Source organism: Macaca fascicularis, chromosome X, assembly GCF_037993035.2.
Source record: "Macaca fascicularis isolate 582-1 chromosome X, T2T-MFA8v1.1".
Lineage (NCBI taxonomy): Eukaryota > Metazoa > Chordata > Mammalia > Primates > Cercopithecidae > Macaca > Macaca fascicularis.
In genome coordinates this window covers 71,771,223-71,797,091 of record NC_088395.1, presented here as the reverse complement: position 1 = coordinate 71,797,091, position 25,869 = coordinate 71,771,223, and the positions used below count along the sequence as shown (strand labels likewise).

General features: G+C 39.7%; 1 protein-coding gene across 7 annotated transcripts in view; it reads right to left on the bottom strand.

Annotated features, from left to right (window-relative positions):
- Nucleotides 1-25,869, bottom strand: part of ZC3H12B (zinc finger CCCH-type containing 12B) — a 442,284-nt gene that overhangs the window by 6,791 nt on the left and 409,624 nt on the right. For all 7 annotated transcript variants that reach the window (XM_074028862.1, XM_015443848.4, XM_045383203.3 and 4 more), the window contains 4 exons: nt 12,214-12,977; nt 4,143-4,282; nt 2,188-2,422; nt 1,110-1,216 (listed from right to left, as the gene is read on the bottom strand). In XM_074028862.1, coding sequence (XP_073884963.1) covers nt 1,110-1,216; nt 2,188-2,422; nt 4,143-4,282; nt 12,214-12,821 — 1,090 coding nt within the window. In that variant the 5' untranslated portion in view covers nt 12,822-12,977. The remainder of the gene's footprint in view (nt 1-1,109; nt 1,217-2,187; nt 2,423-4,142; nt 4,283-12,213; nt 12,978-25,869) is intronic.

The following is a 25,869-nucleotide window of genomic DNA, read 5'->3' as shown; positions in this document are numbered from 1 at the left end:
AATTTCAATTCCAGCTACGTCCCTTACTAGCTGTGTGACCTTGGTAAGTGACTTCATTTTGTGAGCCTCATTTTCCTCTTCTGTAAACAAAGTTCATCATCATGCCTATATTATAGGGTCATTGTAAAGATTAAATGAGATAATGAATATGAAGGTACTCTGTGACTTAAATGTTAATCGAGGACAAAAACCAAAACAACCCACAAAACAAATGATCATCCAAAAAAACAGACATTCAAAGTAGCCTCAGATCAAGCAGCCCTGTCACAATGTCAGGCGCACAAACCTTGTATCAGAGGGACTGGGATAAGAGCATGAAAACACTCTAGAAAAGTATATTTATTAAAAAAAGAAAAAAAAAAAGAAAACTGGAAAGGGGCTGGGTGCGTCATGCCTGTAATCTCAGCACTTTCAGAGGCCGAGGTGGATGGATCACTTGAAGTCAGGAGTTTGAGACCAGCTTGGCCAACATGGTGAAACCCCCGTCTCTACTAAAAATATAAAAATTAGCTGGGCTTGGCATCGTGCACCTGTAATCCCAGCTACTGGGGAGGCTGAGGCAGGAGAATCACTTTAACCTGGGAGGCGGAGGTTGCAGTGAGCCAAGACTGCACCACTGCACTGCAGCCTAGGTGACAGAGCGAGACTGTCTCAAAACAAACAAACAAACAAAAAAACTGGAAAGGACAGATCTAAAGGAAAGGTTAGTATTAATTGACGAGGGTGCAGTCACCTGCCTGAGACACAGGTTCATCTGGGGGCCAAACTCAGTTCAGTATTGCCCTTTCTGCTTCCACAGGCCATATAGGTTTCTTCATTTCTCTGCTCCCAGCAACATAGTTCAGGACTTAGGCAGCTAGAGCACATGTGCTATTGTCACAAGTGACAACTGATCTTCCCTTCAATTCTAGCTACCTTTTCCTCATTCAGTTTCTAAAATTTTTCTTTAAATACCTAACGGTGTACATGAAGACACAAACTTTAACTCAAAGACAGTGGACAAGCCAAGATTTCCCATTTGAAAGGGAAACCTGGAAGAGAAAAGTATTCACAGAAGAATCCTTATGTTTCTGGTGGTACAGAACTCAGTTTTGTACATAGGTACTCACCGTAAGGACATGGTTGCTTCTTATGCTCAGGAACAATGGGTCTCTTTCTTAAGAAATTTTCAAGGCTTGGGCCATGGCGTCCTAATGGATCATCTGGAGGCATAAATCTGAAAGCAAGTAAGCAAGAGGTGACTGTCTTCCTTTCTGTCCCCTACTCCTTACTAGGAGTTCAGATTTTCATTACCTCTTGCCTGTACCGTTGTCACAGCCTTCTAATTGCCCTTCGTGCCTCAAGTCTATCCTCTGCTAATCTAGCAGTTCTTCCCTTTGTTGCCACTTTATCACATAGAAAGGATGATTTTCCCTGTTCATCATTCTTCCATCAACTACATGTTCGAGCCATACTGGCATGTCTGCTGGTTCCACCAACATGCTACCCACTTTCACACCTTCATAACTTTATTCATGATGTCCCCCTCACCTCTCATGCCTAGCAGCCCCCTTTCCTCCATCTGTAAACTTGATCTGAAATGTCATCTCCTCTGGGATGCCTTTTTCTATTACTTCACATAGACAAAGCAATTTTATTTTATTTTATTTTATTTTATTTTATTTTATTTTTTTTTTTGAGACAGAGTCTCGCTCTGTCGCCCAGGCTGGAGTGCAGTGGCGTGATCTCGGCTCACTGCAAGCTCCGCCTCCCGGGTTCACGCCATTCTCCTGCCTCAGCCTCCCGAGTAGCTGGGACTACAGGCACCCACAACCGCGCCTGGCTAATTTTTTGTATTTTTAGTAGAGACGGGGTTTCACCGTGGTCTCGATCTCCTGACCTTGTGATCCGCCCGCCTCGGCCTCCCAAAGTGCTGGGATTACAGGCGTGAGCCACCGCGCCCGGCTAGACAAAGCAATTTTAAAACTTTTAACTGTAGCTCTTATAACAAAACACTGTGGTTGTCTCTTTCACTCCTCTACTACACTTTGAGTCCCTTAAGGGTGAGTCCTCTTCCTTATTCATCCTTTTATGTCTGTGGCAACTAGCAAAATGTATGATACACAGTAAGTGTTTGGTAAATGTTTATTAAAGTAAAATCTATTCCTACTGATAACTTGAATATAGGCCTACTGGAAAGAAACGCACTTGTCATTCACAAAAGAATACATCAGCAACCGCTCCTCTATAAACTTCTTCCATTCTGGCTTTTCAACTTGAAGGTCTCGGTAGTTATCATTGGACACAATGATGCCATCAGAATCAAAAGCCAGTTTGACTATGAACCGGTCATCATAGCAGACAACCCTCCTGCCTTGGACTCTTCGGGATGGTGTGAAGACGAGAATCTTTTCCTTCTCCAGTTTTCGTAGAATATCTTGATCTGTCAAAATATGATTATATGCCACAGAGCAGAAATCATCTTTGGAAATTAACAGTATTACCCCAATATTAAAAATGCAAAAGTTGGTACTGGATGAAGATATTATTTACCCTTAGAGGGAAAGTAGGCCCTGTTCCTGGCTATGATATCAATCTGGATTATGACCTTAGGCAAGTCATCTTCCCCTTTGGACTTCAGTCTTCTTTTTGATAAAATGAAGGAACTGGATTCAATGACATCTAAGTTTTAAAAACTACATGGAGAGTGAGAGTGACACTGATATCTTAGCATTCTTGATGCTTGTTTTGCCCTTTGGCCAAAGCACCAGCTTTTTGGTTGTTGATTTCTAACAGGGAAGTACTGAGGATGTGTCTGCCAGGAGGAAACTAAAGCATCTCTCCTAGGGACTTACATTTTTGGCTTCTGCCTGAGGGAAGGCCAAAACTAGGGTGAAACATCAAGATATAGCAACTGAGTGCTGATCCCCTTTCCTTTTGGTCTATTAGTTGCTGAGGCAAGAAAGCTTGCTGGCTGGGCTCGAGCAGGGCTAGGATCTATTCTCAGATGGAGGCTCAAGAGCCTGTTCAGCAGATGGCAAATAGCTTCACACACAGCTCAGACAGTCATTCATGGGACTTTCTCATTAGGCACATCAGGCAACAGCTGATGCTCAGAAGACTGTTGTAAATGAATGTAGAGACCCCTCTGCCATTAGGATTGCATCATGACTTTTGAAAACCTTAGGCATTTTTGCTTTCCTGGACCTCTTCCTCCATAAGAAATGTTAAATATTGGCTGGCCATGGTGGCTCATGCCTGTAATCCTAGCACTTTGGGAGGTTGAGGTGGGCAGATAGCTTGAGCCCAGGAGTTCAAGACCAGCTTGGGCAACATGGCAAAACTCAATCTCTACTAAAAATACAAAAATTAGCCAGGCATGGTGGTACACACCTGTAGTCCCAGCTACTCAGGAGGCTGAGGTGGGAGAAAAACCTGAGCCCAGGGAGGTAGAGGCTGCAGTGAGCCATGATCACACCATGGCATTCTAGCCTAGGTGACAGAGTGAGACCCTGTCTCAAACAAATATAAATATTAAAAATTTCATTTTCAATTGCTTTGGTATAAAGCCAAGGATAACCCAGCTAGATACATCATTTTACATGCATTGCTATTATATTCAATTTTTTCTTCTGATGTGAGAAGAAAGTAAAATTAAGACATTTCCATGGGACCTTAACAATATCATTCGCCCTAGGTGCCAGACCTACTGTGTCTCATGGATAAGTTGGCTCTGACTGCTGTGGGACTTTTCTCTCTCTCTCTTTTATTCCCTAATTTGCAAACCCCACAATCACTTCTTTGGTACAGAATGAGATCCATTGTCCACCATGGTGTTTTTACTCTCTTGAAAACTTAGTCATGCTCATAACCAGATTCATCTCCTTTTAGTCTGAAGTCTATGGTCAAATAGAAAAGCACTCCTTTTTTAAAAAAACTATGTGCTTTATCTTTTGCTGAATTGAAGTTTTCTTTATTTAACTGTCAGATGCTACAAAATAATGATGGCTTTCTTTGAATCTTTTTTCAAATATACACTTAATACAAATACTTTAAATATACTTAACAACTTTGAAAAATAAATATCTAAATTGGGACCATCCCCAAACTATCTTTCTAGATTTGCCTCTAGATGAGAATAAATACCTTATTTGACATAGTACCTGTAATTGGTGCATCAGGGCGGGATTGCTCCTTTCTCCACGCAGGCACAAATACAGTAATATCTTTATGGCCTTTATCTAGAAACCAATCCACCGCAAGTTGTATTCCTCTGCAGGAGAATTCTTCTTTATTCCCATGGCTTTAGGAAGATACAGAATAAGAGGAGAGAAGATTGATGATAGATAGCAAAGAAATACCTAAAGCAGGATTTTTCTTAGTGTCAAGGTATTAATAATAGACATTTACATTCTTTTCTTTCTTTCTCTCTTTCTTTCTTCCTTTCGCTTCTTTTCTTTTCTTTCTTTTTTTCTTTTTTTTTTTTTTTTTTTGTCTCACTTTGTCACCTAGGCTGGAGTGCAGTGGCACGATCTCAGCTCACTGCAACCTCCGCCTCCCAGGTTCAAGTGGTTCTCCTGCTTCCACCTCCTGAGTAGCTGGAACTACAGGTGCGTACCACCATGCCCAGCTAATTTTTGTATTTTTAGTAGAGACAGGGTTTTGCCATTTTGGCCAGGCTTGTCTCGAACTCCTGACCTCAGGTGATCCGCATGCCTTGGCCTCCCAAAGTGCTAGAATTACAGGCATGAGCCACTGTGGCCAGCGATGACATTTACTTTCTTGATAATGCCAAGTAACATGCTTTTTAAAGAGCAAATCAAGTTATTTTTATTTAATTGTTACAAATTTGCCATTAGTATTACAAACTTCATTCAAGGCCACAGATGGTTAGTAACAACTCCCAATTTATTGCAGCCCTGATGGCTATCTCCTATCACTAGTTCCATTTTCTCTCTTCTCTTTCTGTTTCTCCTACCACTTTCTTTTCAAAGATTGCGATATTCACAAAAAATGAAAAAAGTAAAGGTATTACTAGAGGTTTAAAGTTTATATAGAGTATTAATTCGGGATAAGACCTAAGCACATATATATTAAGCTTCAAAAATAACATCGACAGCAAAAAAGATATGCACATAAATGCTCACTGAAAATTCTTATTACATATATCCATTTAATATAATGCACCAACAAAAATCATATTCATGAAAATTTTAAGATGTAGGAAATGCTCGTAATTCTGAAAGAGAAAAGAAAAAATACAGACTATATATAATGTAACACCTATTTTGTAGAAGAAAACCTATGTATAAGCTTAGAAAAAATACGAGAAATAAGTACATCAAAATATTAATAAATATTGTTGTTCTGTGTGAGAGGATTATAAGTGATCTATTTTCTTCCTCTAATTCCAAAATATCCTTAAAAAATCAACTATTTCTGGCCGGGTGCAGCGGCTCAGGCCTATAATCCCAGCAGGTTGGGAGGCCAAGGTGGGAGAATTTGCGACCAGCCTCGGCAACATAGCGAGACCCCATCTTTATTAAAAAGAAAAAAAAATTCAAGTATTCTTTCTATAATCAGAACATGATATAAAGGAGAAGAAACTGTCAGAATTACTTATAGGAATAAACATTGTGAAAACTTAAAAAGCCAAACAGAATTCATTTAACTAGAATTTGGAAGAGGGAAAATTTGCAGATAAATTGGGAAAAGGTGCACTAGATTTGTGCCTTGTTTGGCTGTGAAAATTATGATCTCTTAGCGTGGTATCTAGTGCTCTGACATATACATAAACCACACTAAATTATAGTTAATTAAACAGCTTGGATGGGAACAAATGGGCATACGTGTACCAATTCTACTACAATCAAGTGGCTATTGTCTGTTAAGACTGATCAGAAGGAAATAATTGTTTTGTTAGAAGGCTAATTAAGACAATGTGATGGGGCTTCTCGCTTTTGATTCCTCACCTTCTCACTGGCACTAGCTCACTCAGCTACAACAAAAATGAACTCCAACATATTGTTCCCTTTCGATGAATTCATATATAATATCAGGGGCTTCATCAATTCTTGTACTGCAAGACTTCCCACTGTCTTATCACTCTTGAGGCAAATTGCAAAAATTTATTAAATGTTTTTATTAACATTTCCAAGCATATGCTAATCATGTTTAAAGCTCTCCAGTGAGTACCATAAAGCAATTATACTCTCAACTGAAAGTTGAAAGCACTTAAGAAACAAAAGGAAAATATATTTAGTTGTCAATATACTCCAAGGTAGCCTTAGAGATAACTACCACTAACTCCTAAAAAGTTGAACAATGGGGAAATTATGCAAGAATTATGCTTAAATGGTTAATATTGGATGAACTGTGGAAGAGAAGTTGTTCAGCTGTGAATTTTCCCACTGCTACAGTGCTGGTAAGTATAAAGAATAACAGAACTTGGGAAAATTATCAGAATTGCCATTAGAGGGGATTTGAAGGAAGGGGATGGAATTTCCTCGGCTCTGCAGTACTATGATCTTCTCCCAAATGGTCTAAGTCCGGAAATAAATATGAGAGTAAAATTTGCTGTTAGATACTGCAACTTTATATTTTATTTATTTATTTATTTATTTATTTATTTATTTATTTATTTATTGAGACAGAGTCTTGCTTTGTCACCCAGGCTGGAGTGCAGTGGCACCATCTCGGCTCACTGCAACCTCTGCCTCCCGGGTTCAAGAGATTCTCCTACCTCAGCCTCCCAAGTAGCTGGGATTACAAACACAAGCCAACACGCCCAGTTAATTTTTGTATTTTTAGTAGAGACGGGGTTTCACCAAGTTGCCAAAGCTGATCGTGAACTCCTGACCTTGTGATCCGCCCACCTCAGCCTCCCAAAGTGCTGGGATTACACGCGTGAGCCACCACGCCCAGCCAATTTTATATTTTATACTGCCAAATTCTGTGTTTAAAAATTTTTTTTTCAGCCTTGGCAACATAGTGAGACCCTGCCTCTACAAAAAATTAGCTGAGTATAGTGATGCACTCCTGTAGTCCTAGCTACTCGGGAGGCTGAGGCAGGAAGATCACTTGAGCCCAGGAATTTGAGGTTACAGTGAGCTATGATCATGCCCCTGCACTCCAGCCTGGGTGACAGAACAAGGCCCTGTCTCTCTCTCTCTCTCTCTCTCTCTATATATATATATATATCTATATATATATCTAGATATATATATATCTAGATATATATAGATATATAATCATTAAATATATTTATATATATAAATAAATATATAAATAAATATATAAATATATATAAATATATATATCTATATATAATCATTAAATATATATATATTATAAATATATAATAATATAATCATTAAAAAATGTAATATAGTATAAAACGTGGAAAATACATAAAATATAAAGAAAAAAACCCCAAAATCCAACTGTTTTACTACAATCCAGAGACAAACACTTAATATTTTGATATATTTATATTCTGATATCAATTTCCTAACATACTGAGAATTATGTTAAGAAAAAATGTAACATACCTATAGCATCCTATTAAAATATATTAAAAGTATGCCACTGAAGCATTTCATCAGGCACACCAAATGCCCAATAAGAATCAGATGGCACTTTCAACATTTATCAAGGTGGCAATGAATACCTACACAACCAGCCAAGTATGCAAAGTTTATTGCCCCCCAAACATTTAAGGAATGAATAAATATTTTTTTAAAAAAAGAGGAAAATAAAGTAATGCTTTTCAAGTGGCTTGTTTTTGCTTAAACCCATACAATGTCCTTTTGTAATCTATAAACGCTGAAAACCCTAGGACCTGCAAGTCAGAGAGTATCTTGGTGACACTACAGTTCACTTTGTCTTGTAAACTGGCTTAGGAACCTCTCATGATCCAGGTTCCCAAGCCAAATTCAGCTTAGCAGATAGGTCATTAGCCCCTCCCTCTGCAGTTGTTTTCTCTGGGCTTCAAATGTTTGGGCTTCTCCTAGACTTAACAAAGAATATGGTTGCATTTACATTTCAAAGCCTTCATTCCTCTGAAATGGATTTCTCTTCCCAAAAGAGACAGCTCTCAGAATGAATGTACCCTTTAGGATCTTAGCATATATCAATCAGTATGTGGACCACAGGTGCACTACTACTGCAAATGTTAACCAAATGCTGCTAATGGCAAACAAAGCATCATAATTGGTTTGTTTTTTTTTTTTTTAGATGGTGTCTCACTCTGTTGCCCAGGCTGGAGTGTAGTGGCACAATCTCAGCTCACTGCAACCTCTGCCTTCTTTGTTCAAGCGATTCTCCTGTACAGGCACACCACCATCACACTTGGCTAATTTTTTATTTTTAGTAGAGATGAGGTTTCGCCTTGTTGGCCAGGCTGGTCTCGAACTCCTGACCTCAAGTGATCCTGCTGCCTCAGCCTCCCAAAGTTCTGGGATTACAGGTGTGAGCCATCAGGCCTGGCCCATAATTTTATTTTATTTTTGGAGACAGTGTCTCGCTCTGTCACCCAGGGTGGAGTGCAGTGGTGTGATCATGGCTTACTGCAGCCTCAACCTCCCTGGGCTCAAGTGATTCTCCACTTCAGCCTCCCAAGCAGCTGGGACTACGGGCACGCACCCCCACGCCGGGTTATTTTTTGGCATTTGTAGTAGAGATGGGGTTTTGTCATGCTGCTCAGGCTGGTGTTAAACTCCTGGGCTCAAGCAGTCTGCCTGCCTTGGCCTCTCAAAGTGCTAGGATTACAAACGTGAGCCACTGTGCCTGGCTAGCATCATAATTTTAATGCAGGGTCATCCAACAGGCTGAGAAACAACAGACATTAACATGTAGTTTGTCTAAGAAATACCAATCTCACCATAAACTTACAGCTAACTAAGGAGGAAAACAAACCTAATTTAGATTAATAGTAATAACAAATCCATAAGTAGACTATAGCACTGAACTTTGAGCATGTGAAATGTGATTGCAGAATAAATGGGACTCATCAGTAATTTACTACTCAGACAAAAGAAAAAGATGCTAACAAGGACTCAACTGGCAATTTTAAAGAAATTACATGGTCTACTCTGCACTATTTTAATATGCTCCTAACAGTAAGGTTGCATGCTATTTTTTTGGCTCTATTTAAATCATGCGAGATGCCTTTAATTTAGCAAAGTAACTCATACAGGAGATAAAAGTTCATTTTCCTGTCAGTATAATAGTTTGCTACTAACATAGACCAGATATGTTGAAACTAATTATCCAAGTAATTAATCTCTGCACTATTCCTTAAAAAGCGAAAGAACCAGAGTGTCCTTCGTGATCAGCAATCCTTGAATAGAAGTCTAGAGAAAAGGAAGATATTACATTACCATGAAGCCAAAGTCCCCACGAATGCCTTAGGTTCTTCTCATCCTCAACTCCGAAACACAAAACCAGACCAGACCAAAAACAAAACAAAACAAAACAAAACAAAAAAACGGGTAGGCCTTGGGAATCAGGTCCAGTCTAGGGTGTTCCAGGTGGTCTGGTTTGGTGACAGATTGAGTTGGGCACATCCCAAACTCCTTCCCCTCAAGAATCACCCTTTCTTATGCCTGATAGGAGGGGAGCAGAGACACCTTTGGCCTTTTGAATACAGACATTATCCTTTGCTTTTCACTGGCCCACTGCATCATTCTGATTGCTGTAGTATTGTGTGCAGGTCATTTAACTTTCTTGTTACCGTGCTTTTGGTTTCCCCTCATTAAAACAAAGGAGCTGTCTAGCCTGCTTTACATACCTTATAATGATGATGATGTCATTATTTTAAAAAATTGAAAAAGGAAATCTGTAAATGCATTCTCTGCTACTAGCAAATACGCCATATATATATATATATATATATATATATATACACATACACACACACACACACACACACACACACACACACACATACATACACACACTTTTTTTTTAATAGGGTCTCACTCTGTCACTCAGGCTGGAGTGCAGTGGTGAGATCACTGCTCACTGTAGCCTTGACTCCCAGGCTCAAGAGAACCTCCCACCCCAGCTTCTTGAGTAGCTGTGACTACAGGCATGTGCCACTATACCTGGATAATTTTTGTATTTTCAGTAGAGACAGGGTTTTGCCATATTGCCCAACCTGGTCTTGAACTCCTGGGCTCAAGCGATCCTCCCACCTTGGCTTCCCAATGTACTGGGATTATAGGTGAGTCACCATACCTGGCCCAAATATTCTTAATAACACTAATAGCCACATAATACTGTATGATATTGTGAAAAGAGAACTGGAGTCAGATTAGTGTTTTAATTTAAGCTTTGTAAGCTTGGGTAACCTTGGGTAGTTACTCAAACTCTCTGAACCTGAATCTCTTCACCTGCAAAGATGAACCAAATTAGTTTATTCTTATAGGCTCTCCAGTGGGGATTAATTCACATATGTAAAAAATCTGGCACAGAATCAGTATTCGTAAATGTTTGTTTCATTGCATTCATTTGAAGTCAGAGGACTTAAGTTTGAGTTCTCACTTTAGTACTTACTAGCTATGTAAACTCAGGGAAGTCAATTACCTTTGCTGAGCCTTATTTTTTCATCTGTAAGATAAAGTTGCTGTGAGCATTAAACAGGACTATATACTAAAGTGCACTTTCAGATAGTCTGCTAAGCATTTCCTGTATACAGCAATGGTATCATTCATGACTTTCTCCCATCCCCACTCTCTCATGTCTCTGTGGGAGCACCCAATACTGTGGGAAAACAAGGCAAGATCCCTGCTTTCAAAGACAATGGGATAATCTAATGTAAAACTTGCTAGACTAAGGCTTTTTCACTTTGTTCTGATTGCCTACGGTCTAAGGATTCTAGTGAGTCCATCAAGCAATGAGAGACTCAGTAGGAAAAAGGCTCCTGATTACTGCGGTTTTTTAAACCAAGACTGGATGACAATTCATTTGAGAAATAGAAGAAGGGATTCCTATGGCTTAAAAAAATGATATGAGAGAGTATGGAATAAATTATGAAGGCACTATAGGTACTGTTAGTCTCCCACTGCTGCTGTAACAAATTACGACACATTTAGTGACTGAAAATAGCACCAATTTATTCTCTTACAAGTTCAAGAGGTCAGAAATCTAAAATCAAGGTGTTGGCAAAGCTGTGTTCTTTCTGCAAGCCTAAAGAGAGAATCTGTTTCCTTGCCTTTTTCAGCTTTCTAGAGGCCACCCACATTCTTTTTTCTTTTTTTTTCTTCCTGAAACAGTCCAATGGGTCAAAAAGGTCACCCACATTCTTTGGCTTATAGTCCCTTTCTTATGTCACTCCAGCTTCTTGTTTCTGCCATTGCATCTCCTTCTACTCATTCTGATCTTGCTGCCTCCCTCTAATAAAGACACTTGTGATTACATTAGGCCCACTTTGATAAACCAGGGTAATCTCTCCCATCTCAAGAACGTTAATCACATTTGCAAAGTCCATTTCACCATATGAGATAATGTATTCAGAGATTCCAGGGATTAAAATGTGGACATCTCTAGGGGGGCTATCATTCAGCCTACCACAGATACTGTAGTTCAGAGATCATCATTGAAATCAGAAAAATTAGGAAGTTCTTTATGGAGGTGGTGCATTTTGAAGGCTATGAAGATACAAAGGAGGCACTTCTAAGTTGGGAAAAGGCATGAACACAGGTGGTGGGGATAGAAATCAGCATAATTTTCATGGAGACCATTAAAAAGATAGATGTAAATGCAGTAAGCATGAGAGATACAATCAAATGGGAGGAGGGAAAGGCCAGATTACAAAGAGCCTTAAAGCCAGGAAAAAGGATCAAATTTGGTATAATAACAGTTGAGAGTTACTGAAAGTTCCTAAGCAAACCGCAAAGTGACTTTATAAAAGCAGCATTTTCAGGATGATTAGTCTAGTAAAGTAGGGGTAGGACAGCAGACCACAAAAGGAACAAAGCTGAATGGCTATGTCTCCTCTGAAGCATCATCACTGATGTTGAAGCTGCCTTTAGAACACCTGGAAACAAATTGGCAGCAACTTCAGTGGAGGAAGAAAAGGCAAGAGCAGGATCATTTTAGTCTCTGGCCACCTTCAGAAACACACACCACAGTCAATAGCCATGTGCCTCTTATAATGATTTGCAAAGGAAGAAAATTTCTATGAGCTCAGGGCAGGTTTTTAAAATGAAAGAAAAAACATACCAGGCTTACCTCATTGCCACATTACTTCCATCAATGACAACTGGCCTCAAATTGTCACTGTTGTCTATTTCATCTTCAAGAGACAATTCAGGGCTTGCAATCTCTCTGGAGCTGGGCCCACGAGGCACTAACAGGCTCAAGTTGATCTGCCCTTCTGAATCACCTTTGTTCCCAAGTCTGACAAGCTCTGCCAATACATCATTAATAAGTGATTCTGGGCCCAGCTTGTTTAGCACTGATTGAATCTGTTCCTCTGCATAGCCCAGCTTTAGCGCAAACTCCATCTTAGCTTGGTATTCCTTCTCCAAGTCAAGTTTACCATCCTGTAAAATGCTGCTCTGGGAGAAACTTGGACGATCTAGGCAGGGAGATCGACAGAGCTGGCGGTGTGGCTTGGAGGGCATCTCCTTTTTCTTCAACTGACCATCCCTAGGTTGGCAGCTCTTGCTGTTGTCACTACTCTTAAGGCTTATCTGTTCAGGGTCACTCTCAGAGCTCATCCACTCTTCAGAATCAGCATTGCCCTGCTCTGTGCTGTCCTGCTTAGGCTGCTGCTTCTCTTCCTTGGAGGCACTCTTCTCCATTTTTGGTGTCTCTACCTCAGCTGTGGCCGTCATCCCGTTTAGTGGGTCGTCTGAGGTCTAATCAGTTCTTTTTCTTTTTAGCCTGCTTGGAATCCACATGCAGTGGCATTCTTTTGTGGTAAAATGTCGTGGTAGCGATGGTGCAAGAGTTTGCCTGTTTGGTTTGGTATGTTCAGATGTTACCACTCCCTACAAATAAACACACACACCACATCATATTTAGTAAACTTTAGGAAAAGCATTTTAGAATACAGAGGTTTCTTCTTAAGAAACTACAGGGTTTTTTTTTTTTTTTTTTTGCATTTGATTTTTCTGCTTACAATGATTAGACTAAACTTAAAGAGTCCCTAATTCTATAATAATTCTAGACATAAATATTTCAGTGGTGGTAATAATGCTGTAATTCCTGCCCCCCCGTCCCGCCCCCCATGACATGCACACAAAATAACAGCTAAAGTTATTTGCTTACCACAACAATTTGGAGAAAGAGAAACATCACATTTCAACAAGGAGCAAGAATATATATATATTCTTGTGTGTATATATATATATATATATACACACACACACACACACACACACACACACACATACATATATTTCCATGGAAAGACTCTCCCTTTTTGCCAGGAAGTGTTTCCAGATCCCACACCATATCCTCGAGGAGGAATTTCCACCAAGAAAAAAAGATCAAAGTCTTCTACTTTCTTCTCTCTCCCACTAATCTTTTTATTAGGAAATACAACTTATTCAGTTTGCATTTGCATAGAGAAATTTTCCAAGATTAGTCTTCAGGTTCTACTAGATCTTTTTTTCTCAAGGTCACTTTTAGCAGATTTTGCCTGCATATGTTTCTCTGCTTTTTTTAGATTCAGATGCAAGTTTGCAATCATTTGCTTAATCATATTCTTAAACAAGTTATAGGCAAGCTCTGTATCTTCAACACGTGACTATCTGGTGACGAAGCTCTTAGCTTCTTAAAACAAATTATATCCAGTTCTATAATTTCATCTGACTACCAACTCGACTTCATCTTTTCCAGAATCTGCCAAATGACATCCTATACAGAGGTAGAAACATCTGGCCATTTCTAGTGAGCCAAAACCTTTGAAAATGTTCCAGAAAGCCCATTAACCACATAGAACAGAGTTACCCAGCAGTAATCAAGTCAAGAACAAAATAGTAAGTTCTCAATTATCTGCAGGTGACCAAGCCACTTGTTATTGTGTTTTGTGAATGCATGTTTTGATAGAGACTTAGGGATACCTACTTAAACAGCTGCCCTTCCTGCCACTTCTAGTAATTTTTTTTTTCATAAAAGGAATTCTCAAAGAAAATATACATATCAAAAATTATCTGCTGTGTGGGATTTCTGGTGGGGCCCAGATAATTGAGAAATGACTATAGTTCAATCATCATAAGAATACTAAGCTTTATTTTCTTGGTTTCTCCTCTGAAGTGGACCACTGTTTTCAGAATTACTTTTTTGTTAACTTTTATTTTAAGTTCAGTGGTACATATGCAGCTCTGTTACCTAGGTAAACTTGTGTCATGGGGATTTGTTTTACAGATTATTTCACCACCCAGGTATTAAGCCCAGTACCCATTAGTTATTTTTCCTGATCCTCTCCCTCCTCCCATCCTCCACACTCTGTTAGGCCCCAGAGTGTGTTGTTCCCCTCTATGTGTCCTCAAAGACCTAAAGACAGAAATACCATTTGACCCAGCAATCCCATTAGGTGTACATACCTAAAGGATATAGATCATTATATTATAAAGACACGTGCACGTGTATGTTCATTGCAGCACTATTCACAATAGCAAAGACATTCAACTTAAATGCCCATCAGTGATAGACTGGATAAAGAAAATGTGGTACATATACACCATGGAATAGTATGTAGCCATAAAAAAGAATGAGATTATGTCTTTTGCAGGGATGTGAATGGAGCTGGAGGCCATTTTCCTTAGGAAACTAACATAGGAACAGAAAACCAAATACTGCATGTTCTCACTTATAAATGGGACCCAAAGGATGAGAACACATATAGTTAGCTTCTAAAAGAACAAATTCAAATCTGTATTGTATCAAATCATCGCATTTTACTTTAAAAATCACAAATAAGTTATAAAACTTCAATAACAGTAATAACATTTGAACAATCATTTACATTTGCATTACATCTTAGAGTTGCCTAAGTGCATTCACATATATGCTCTCAACAGAGCCACATAATTACCTACACAACCCAGTTTTGAGATGTTATGACTTATATAGCCCATCTCCAATCCCCTGTGTCAAGCACATCAGCTAAAGAAGTTACACAAGCCCCAGAAAGAGCTATAAAGTAAGGCTTTCTCAGATACTTTGGAGGCAAAAGAGTTTGAAAACTTTACTGATTCTCAAAATGAAAAGGTTCACATAGAGGCACTCTGAGAAAATCAAAAATTCAAATATTTCCATTTTTATTTATAATAAATCACATGCAGCAATTATATCGTAAAGGAGGTAAAGATTGTTTCTTAACCTCCAACTATACCCATCTGTTTGTGTGCTCTTGAATAGTTTATAGGTAGTAACACTTAGCAAAGAAACAAGTCTTAAGAAATAGCATATTTTCTGTGGTTTGTAAAAATGGGATTTCCCTTGAGCAATGAGAGCACTCTTGTCAGCCTATCTGGTTTTACATTACCCTCCAAACAAATTTTTTTTTTATACTTTACCTTCAATACATTATCAAAATGATACATGTCACAGCAAAAACTGTCACAATCAGAGCTAACAACAACTGACCTTATTCAAAACTTAGGATTTCATTTCAAAGGAGACCCAAGAGCTTTGTATGATTAAACTACGTCAATTCTTGTCCTCTCACTCCCACACCAAATGTTGAAGCTTTAGACAAAGTGTTTACAAAAAAGTAACAGTCTGTTGATTTTCATTACTCATTCATTTTTTTCAGGACTTCAAGCAAAGTAGACACACAATGATTTGATTTCAAGACCCATTATTCCTAAGTTTTGAACAGGGGCTCATTTTTCTGCTACCTTCCACTGCCACGTGTTCCATTAGAAAGGACGTACGTCTCCAGGATATTTAAAACATTTCATACTACACACACTCTGTTGTCCAAACTAATTAAAACCACATTGTTAAATGTAACCTCAATTTATACTTGATTCAATTTTCCCCACACAAAACCATTTCTAGTGCTTGACACTCCAGAAGGACAAGAAAACTGTAGGTTACATACTTACTATTTTCTTCTCTCTATATAAAGAAGGTCTAGGGAGATCATTTCAAATCATGCAGGGAAGCTGCATCATATGCTACAGGAGATGGTCTCTGTTAGAGTAAGGATTCAGTGAATGTGTGTTCTCTGGCCATTAGTGACAGCTGAGGAGCTGTTATGAAAGTGGCTTCTTCAGAAAACACGCCCACTTCTATGATTCATCGGTGAAGTTTATTTTTTTTTCTCTCTCTCCTCCTCTTCTCTCTTCTTTCTCTCCTCCCTCTCTTTTTCTTTTTGTGCCACCTATCCCCATCCCAAGACCCTTAGTCAAAAGCTATAGGGAAATATGGCTATGTAATTCTATAACTTATAGTAAATTGGAAAAAAAGAGTGCCTTTCTTATGACTTTAATAGTGATAAATATATCTTGAACATCTCATTCAGTTAACAACACTGGGCTTGATCTTTCTTGATTCTTTCCAATTTAACTGTTTTGTTAAATGTATGGAATAGAGTACACCCTATTTTCTCTCTTTATAATTAAATCGTTAGCAAGAATGAGAAAGGACACAAGGATCGGGGCAATTCTGAGGGGTAGCTGCAGTATTGCAGCCATGACATCATCAGCTGGTCTAGTTAGTTCCAAAAATCTCCCAGATGAAATTCAAGATATATTGGGTGGCAAATAGGAGTAGGAGGGAAAGAGGGAATAGAAGGTTACAAATTTTAATTGTTATTATTTCAACTAACATGTTGTTTGTTGTCACTTCCTTCCTCAAAGAATTACATATTGCTTTTTTCAAGAACTGCTCTGTTTTATCTCAGCTGCAGGAGTACTTCTGTGGCCCGCGAAGTACATAAGAAACACCATTTTAAAAGTATTTCAGAGGCTTTCAGAACAAGGAATGCTTAATAATGCATTCTTGTTATATTAAATATGTCAACCATATAATGACATAGGTACGCTCTTGGCAGAAACCTTCTGCATTGGAGCTGGAGTCAGGGTATTTGGGTTCAAATATTCCCTCTACCACTAATTTTTAATTCCCATCCTGCATACTAGGTACTTAGCACTGCTCTAGGTGCCGGGGGTTCTAAAATAAATAAGATGCAGTCCCTGTGAGGTGCTCACATTCTGGTAGGTGAGATAAATATGCAAACAAATAATCACAGAACATAGAATATGTTTTCGTAAGGTTGTTTATAGATGCTAGGGTAATACTAAGGAGGGGTAAGGAGGTAAGTAATTCTGCTGTCTGAAGTAAGAGAGATGAAATTTGAGCTGGTTTTATCAGGAAAGGGGGAGAGAAATTGGGGAGGACATGCTAGGCAGATGGAATAGCATATGAAAGGGCATGGAGGTGTGAAAGACAATGGTGAGGTCAAGATTAGTGAGTAATGCTCTCCACACAGTGTTCTCTCCCCTGTAGTTCACCCACTTAACTCCTGCTAGTTGTAACAAGTTTGTTTCTCTCCCCAACTAGACTGTGAACTCTACTAAAAGAAAGAACTGTCCACATTCATGTTTGCATCTCTGCTTTCCCCAATCCCAACACTTAGCATACCTTTATGTATGTGATACGTTTTCAATGAATACTTTATTAAATATTTCATCCTTGTACTTTTTTTGGGGGGGGTGGGGGCAGAGTTTCGCTCTTGTCACTTAGGCTGGAGTGCAATGGCATGATCTCGGCTCACTGCAACCTCCACCTCCTGGGTTCAAGCGATTCTTCTGTCTCAGCCTCCCGAGTTGCTGGGATTACAGACATCCACCGCCATGCCCAGCTAATATTTTTATTTTTAGTAGAGATGCGTTTTCGCCATGTTCATCAGGCTGGTCTTGAACTCCTGACCTCAGGTGATCCGCCCCCCCCTCGGCCTCCCAAAGTGCTGGGATTACAGGCGTGAGCCACCGTGTCTGGCCCATCCTTGTACTCTTACAGCCTCTGGCATACTCATAGAAGCCTGAAGTGAAGTTCAGCTGATCAAAATTATAAAGACCATTTGACATTGGACTAGTTGTACATAGCCCTGGCTTTTACTCAAGTAGTGGTAAGTTGGGTTAAAATGATTTCTTGTGAGTAATTGATTATCCAGGAAAGACATCATTAAAAATCTATGAGTGACTTTGTATTTCAGTTGACATTAATATCAGCTTGTTTAGAAAGCACTTTTTTCCCACAGTAGAAATTAAAAATAGTGAAAACAATGTATAGTAACAAACCTCCAAATGTTTAAAAGTTCATGTAATTACATTTATGCCATGAAATCTTTTGATAGTTACATAAATTTAAATATATTAATGGATGATGTCAGTGGTAATGACAGTGAAAGGACCTTAAAAAATCTGCTTATCAATAAAAGCATTGACAACACTGGCAAATTGTTAAAATCAACTTTTCCAGAATTCTGTTAGGCAGGAAAATAGGGTCTGGAAGTAGGGAACATAAGACCAATTCATACTTCAGCTATGGCAGGAAATATCATCTCCATAGGGCGTAGGCCAAGTAAATAACTTTGTAACTTTACTTCATCCTCTTCATTTACATATGGTGTACCCCAAATAACCAATGGAATCCTCTAGAGGGTATTTAAACTCCCTAAAATTCTGTAACGGGGCCCTTGAGCCCCTATGCTCTGGCCCACTCCCACACTGTGGAGTGTACTTTAATTTTCAATAAATCTCTTCATTCCTTCCTTGCTTTGTTTGTGTGTTTTTTTCAATTCTTTGTTCAAGACACCAAGAACCTGGACACCCTCCACTGGTGACATCTGGAACTTAATGAAAGGTTTTTAATAATCCAAATAGTGTTTATTTAGCCAGGTGCGGTGGATCTCACCTGTAATCCCAGCATATTGGGAGGCTGAGGCAGGCAGATCACCTGAGGTCAGGAGTTCGAGACCAGCCTGGCCAGTGTGGCAAAATCTCTTCTCTACTAAAAATACAAAAATTATCCAGGTGTGGTGGCAGGAACCTGTAATCCCAGCTACTTGGGAGGCTGAGGCAGGAGAATTGCTTGAACCTGGGAGGTGGAGGTTACAGTGAGCTGAGACTGCGCCATTGCACTCCAGCCTGGGCAACAAGGGTGAAACTCCATCTCAAAAAATAAATAAATAAATAAATAAATAAATAAATAAATAAATAAATACAAATAATGTTTATTTAAACAACAAGAAAACAAAAATTCAAAAGCCTGGCTGAACCTTGGTAAGAACAGAAAATTTGTGGCATTTAAATGTGCTCTATTCACATCTCCTTTTCCCAGAAACATGGTGGCCTTGAAAGCCAACAGCCTCACAATCACAGTAGCCATGAGAATTAGCAGCCTAGAAGTCAACAGAGGAAATTGAACAAATTTAGAACTTCTCCAAACTTCCATCTCCATAGAATTATTATTATCTGACCTATCTGAAAGTTCCTTGGAAAACCTGGCATTTTCAAGGGCTTGTGTTTATTTGATATGACTTAGAGCTCACTAACAACGAACAGCTTTTTCCTCCGGGATGTTTGTTGAAAACAATTAGAGACACTTTAAAAAAATATCACAGCTGCCCGAGGGGGTAACAACAGCTAGAGCAAACAAGAAGTTGACAAAAAACCTTTCAAGGAAAAGCTGGGAATTAGATGTCCATAAGGGGCTTTGAAAAGCTTCCACATATTCCTAGGGATCTAGAAGGACACATGCTTGTGTAAGGTTGTGCATGTGTTCATGGAAGACCTGAAAAGTCCCTTATCCCTCATCTTTGGTTGACCTTAAGGGTTTATGTAATCAGGAGGTAAAGGCTAAAGCAAAGTTGTCAAATGCTCTCTAGGTGTTGAGAGTGTGCCCCAACATGCATTCAAAGCTTCTTGGCAAAGGGAGGAAAACTTACTAGTTGAAAGCATTTAAGAAAAAGTTTTTTGAACCAATAGCTGACAAATAAGCTATTCCAAGAAGAGATGGCAGTGGCCACACACAACAAATAATACAGACTTTAAAGAATTACTTCATAGGTCACTAAACAACAATTACAAAAACAAACCTCAGGAAGAAGAGGGAATCTGATTTCCAAGGTTGTCAATTATATTATTTAAAATGTTCAGTCTTCAACAAAAAAATTATGAGACATGCAAAGAAAAAAAAAGTATGGCCTATATACAGGGAAAGGAAAAGTCAATAGAAACTATCCCTCCTGAGCTGGGCATAGTGGCATGAGCCCATAGTCCCAGCTCCTCGAGAGGCTGAGGTAGAAGTAATGTTTGAGCCAAGGAACTCAAATCTAGCCTGGGAAATAAAGTGAGACCCCATTTCTTTAAAAAATATTTTAAAAATACTGTCCCTGTGCAAACCCAGATGTCAGGCTTACTTGACAAAGATTTTAAATCAGCTATTTAAAATATGCTTAAAGATTACAAGAAAGTATGTCAAAGAACAAAAGGAATGTAAGATGTCTTATCACATAGAGAATATTAATGGAAATTCTGAAGTTGAATAGGACAATAATTGAAATTAAAAATCCACTGGAGAGATCAACAGCAGATTTCAGCTGGCTATAGAAAGTATCATCAAACTTTATGTTGATAGGTTAACTGAGATTACCTAGTCTGAAGGGCAGAAAGAGAAAATAAAGAAAAATGATCAGAGCCTAAGAGACTTGTGATATATCAAGTGTACACACACACACACACACACACACACACACACACACACACACACCCCGGAATGTTTTTGAGTTTTTCCAACTTTGAGTTTATTGATTTTTTTTTTCTTTTTGAGAGAGAGTCTTGCTCTGTCACCCAGGCTGGAGTGCAATGGCATGATCTTGGCCGCTTACTGCAACCTCCACCTCCCGTGTTCAAGTGATTCTCCTGCCTCAGCCTCCTGAGTAGCTGGGATTACAGGCACCTGCCACCACGCCCGGCTAATTTTTGTATTTTTAGTAGAGACCTGACCTCAGGTGATTCACCCACCACAGCCTCCCAAAGTGCTGGGATTATAGGCATGAGCCACCATGCCCGGCCTATTGATCTTCTTGAATGTGTGGATTAAAGTTTTCCATCAAATTTTGGAATTTTCAGTCATTAGACATCAAATATTTTTTCTGTTTTTTATTTTTCCTCTTCTTCACACAACTCTTGTTGTGTGTGTGTGCATGTGTGTGTGTGTATAATGCTTGTTTAACCTCCTTGTAAAGTTTGTGTCTTCTAGGTTGCAACATTCCACATCAAATGATGGTTATGCAAGGATTCCAATCAATCCCTGCCTCAGATTTAGACTCTCTTGATGACCTTAACTTGGATCCCCTAGACCAGTCAGCCAGAGATTTCCATGCCCTTGCTAGGCAGTGCCATTACCCCTAATCATCAGGAAGGAGGATGAACAAAGAATTCCAGGCAGGTGGTTCACGGTGGCTCACGTCTGTAATCCCAGCACTTTGGGAGAGTGAAGCAGGCAGGTCATTTGAGGTCTGGAGGTCAAAACCAGCCTGACCAACATGGTGAAACTGCGTTTCTACTAAAAATACAATATATATATATATATATTCAGGAGTGATGGTGCATGCCTGTAGTCCTAGCTACAGGGGAGGCTTAGGCAGGAGAATTGCTTGAATCTGGGAGGCAGAGGTTTCAGTGAGCTGAGATCGTACCACTGAACTCCAGCCCGTGTGACAGAGTGAGACTCTGTCTCAAAAAAAAAAAAAAAAAAAAAAAAAAAAAAAAAAAAAAAATTCCAGGCAGCAGTTTCACATGACTAGAGGCTATGGACTGATAAAACCATGAAAAACGGGGTATGGAACAAGTTGGCTAAGACTGACTGAATCCAATATGGTCCTGAATTTGACCTAGGTTTCACCTAGGACCTCATTATATACTCATTAACATAGTAAATCACACACCCACCAGCACCATGACAGTTCTGAGATTACCTATTAGTGGTGTAAAAATGAGTGGCACCACAGTTCTGAGAAATCTTCAGCTTTTTCCAGGAATCTTCATAAATATTCTACTTCTTGGTTAAATAAACCCATAAAAGTAGAAGCTGAAAACTCTATTGTGTGACTGACTCTTGAATATGCCTGCACTCCTTTTTCTTGAGTGTGTACTTTTCACTTTGCAATAAATCTCTGTACTTTCAAAAAAAGAAAGAAAGAAATTAAAACCTAATACAGAACTTCAAAAACAGAATTGATCAAGTAGAAGAATCTGTGAACTTGAAAATAATTGAAACTATCCAGTTAGAAAGACAAAAAGTAAAAAGAATGAAAAAGACTGAAGAAAGTCTGTGTGACTTACAAGATAGTATAAAACTACAATGCATACATTATAGAATTTGGAAGGGGCAGAGAAAAAAAGGAGCATAAATCTTATTTAAAGAAATAAATGAAAGAATACTTTCCAAATCTAGGGAGGAAAATGAACATCTAGACCCATGATGTGAAAAGAATCCCAAATAGATCTTCACTGAGACCCATTATAATCAAATTGTCTAAAGTCAAGGATGAAGAAATCATTTTGAAAGCAGCAAGAGAAAAGTAAAATCTTGACATGTAGGGGATTCCTGTAAGACTGTCAGTGGATTTCTCAACAGAAACCTTGCAATCCAGGAGATTTGGTTTGGCTCTATGGCCCCACCCAAATCTCACCTGGAACTGTAATAATCCCCACATGTCATGGGAGGGATCCAGTGAGAGGTAATTCAATCACGGGGGTGGGTGTTTCATATGCTGTTCTTGTGATAGTGAATAAGTCTCTGATGGTTTTATAAAGGGGAGTTCCCCTGCACATACCCTCTTGCCTGCCACCATGTAAGACATGACTTTGCTCCTCCTTTGCCTTCCACCATGATTGTGAGGCTCCCCAGCCACGTGGAATTGTATGTCAATTAATCCTCTTTATAAATTACCCAGTCATGGGTACATCTTTATTAACAGCCTGAGAACAGACTAAAACAAACAAGGATGAAGAAATAATTTTGAAAGCAACAAGAAAAAAGCGAAGCTTCACATGTAAGTGATCCTGGTAAGACTATCAGTGGATTTCTCAACAGAAACCTCGCAATCCAGTAAAGAGTAGGAACACATATTCAAAGTCCTGAAAGAAAAAAAAAAAATACCTGCCATCAAAGAATACTATATCCTGCAAAATTATCCTTTAAAAATAAAGAAGGGAAACATTTTCCCAGACAAACAAAAACTGAGGGAGTTCATTGCCACTAGATCTGCCTTACAAAGAAATATTTATGGGAACTCTTCAAACTGAAAGAAACACATGTTAAATAGTGATGTGAGGGGCGGAGCAAGATGGCCGAATAGGAACAGCTCCAGTCTCCAACTCCCAGCGCAAGCGACACAGAAGACCGGTGATTTCTGCATTTTCAACTGAGGTACTGGGTTCATCTCACTGGGGAGTGCCAGACGATCGGTGCTGGTCAGCTGCTGCAGCCCGACCAGCGAGAGCTGAAGCAGGGCGAGGCATTGCCTCACCTGGGAAGCGCAAGGGGGAAGGGAATCCCTTTTCCTAGCCAGGGGAACTGAGACACACAACACCTGGAAAATCGGGTAACTCCCACCCCAATACTGTGCTTTAAGCAAACAGGCACACCAGGAGATCATATCCCACACCTGGCCGGGAGGGTCCCACACCCACGGAGCCTCCCTCATTGCTAGCACAGCAGTCTGTGATCTACCGGCAAGGCAGCAGCGAGGCTGGGGGAGGGGCGCCCGCCATTGCTGAGGCTTAAGTAGGTAAACAAAGCTGCTGGGAAGCTCGAACTGGGTGGAGCTCACAGCAGCTCAAGGAAACCTGCCTGTCTCTGTAGACTCCACCTCTGGGGACAGGGCAATAACAAACACAGCCGAAACCTCTGCAGACGCAAAGGACTCTGTCTGACAGCTTTGAAGAGAGCAGTGGATCTCCCAACACGGAGGTTGAGATTTGAGAAGGGACAGACTCCCTGCTCAAGTGGGTCCCTGACCCCTGAGTAGCCTAACTGGGAGACATCCCCCACTAGGGGCAGTCTGACACCCCACACCTCACAGGGTGGAGTACACCCCTGAGAGGAAGCTTCCAAAGCAAGAATCAGACAGGTACACGTGCTGTTCAGAAATATTCTATCTTCTGCAGCCTCTGCTGCTGATACCCAGGCAAACAGGGTCTGGAGTGGACCTCAAGCAATCTCCAACAGACCTACAGCTGAGGGTCCTGACTGTTAGAAGAAAAACTATCAAACAGGAAGGACACCTACACCAAAACGCCATCAGTACATCACCATCATCAAGACCAGAGGCAGATAAAACCACAAAGATGGGGAAAAAGCAGGGCAGAAAAGCTGGAAATTCAAAAAATAAGAGCGCATCTCCCCCGGCAAAGGAGCGCAGCTCATCGCCAGCAACGGATCACAGCTGGACAGAGAATGACTTTGACGAGATGAGAGAAGAAGGCTTCAGTCCATCAAATTTCTCAGAGCTAAAGGAGGAATTACGTACCCAGCGCAAAGAAACTAAAAATCTTGAAAAAAAAGTGGAAGAATTGATGGCTAGAGTAATTAATGCAGAGAAGGTCCTAAACGAAATGAAAGAGATGAAAACCATGACACGAGAAATACGTGACAAATGCACAAGCTTCAGTAAGCGACTCGATCAACTGGAAGAAAGAGTATCTGCGATTGAGGATCAAATGAATGAAATGAAGCGAGAAGAGAAACCAAAAGAAAAAAGAAGAAAAAGAAATGAACAAAGCCTGCAAGAAGTATGAGATTATGTAAAAAGACCAAATCTACGTCTGATTGGGGTGCCTGAAAGTGAGGGGGAAAATGGAACAAGTTGGAAAACACTCTTCAGGATATCATCCAGGAGAACTTCCCCAACCTAGTAAGGCAGGCCAACATTCAAATCCAGGAAATACAGAGAACGCCACAAAGATACTCCTCGAGAAGAGCAACTCCAAGACACATAATTGCCAGATTCACCAAAGTTGAAATGAAGGAAAAAATCTTAAGGGCAGCCAGAGAGAAAGGTCGGGTTACCCACAAAGGGAAGCCCATCAGACTAACAGCAGATCTCTCGGCAGAAACTCTCCAAGCCAGAAGAGAGTGGGGGCCAATATTCAACATTCTTAAAGAAGAGAATTTTCAACCCAGAATTTCATATCCAGCCAAACTAAGTTTCATAAGTGAAGGAGAAATAAAATCCTTTACAGATAAGCAAATGCTTAGAGATTTTGTCACCACTAGGCCTGCCTTACAAGAGACCCTGAAGGAAGCACTAAACATGGAAAGGAACAACCTGTACCAGCCATTGCAAAAACATGCCAAAATGTAAAGACCATCGAGGCTAGGAAGAAACTGCATCAACTAACGAGCAAAATAACCAGTTAATATCATAATGGCAGGATCAAGTTCACACATAACAATCTTAACCTTAAATGTAAATGGACTAAATGCTCCAATTAAAAGACACAGACTGGCAAACTGGATAAAGAGTCAAGACTCATCAGTCTGCTGTATTCAGGAGACCCATCTCACATGCAGAGACACACATAGGCTCAAAATAAAGGGATGGAGGAAGATTCACCAAGCAAATGGAGAACAAAAAAAAGGGGGGGTTGCAATACTAGTCTCTGATAAAACAGACTTTAAACCATCAAAGATCAAAAGAGACAAAGAAGGCCATTACATAATGGTAAAGGGATCAATTCAACAGGAAGAGCTAACTATCCTAAATATATATGCACCCAATACAGGAGCACCCAGATTCATCAAGCAAGTCCTTAGAGACTTACAAAGAGACTTAGACTCCCATACAATAATAATGGGAGACTTCAACACTCCACTGTCAACATTAGACAGATCAACGAGACAGAAAGTTAA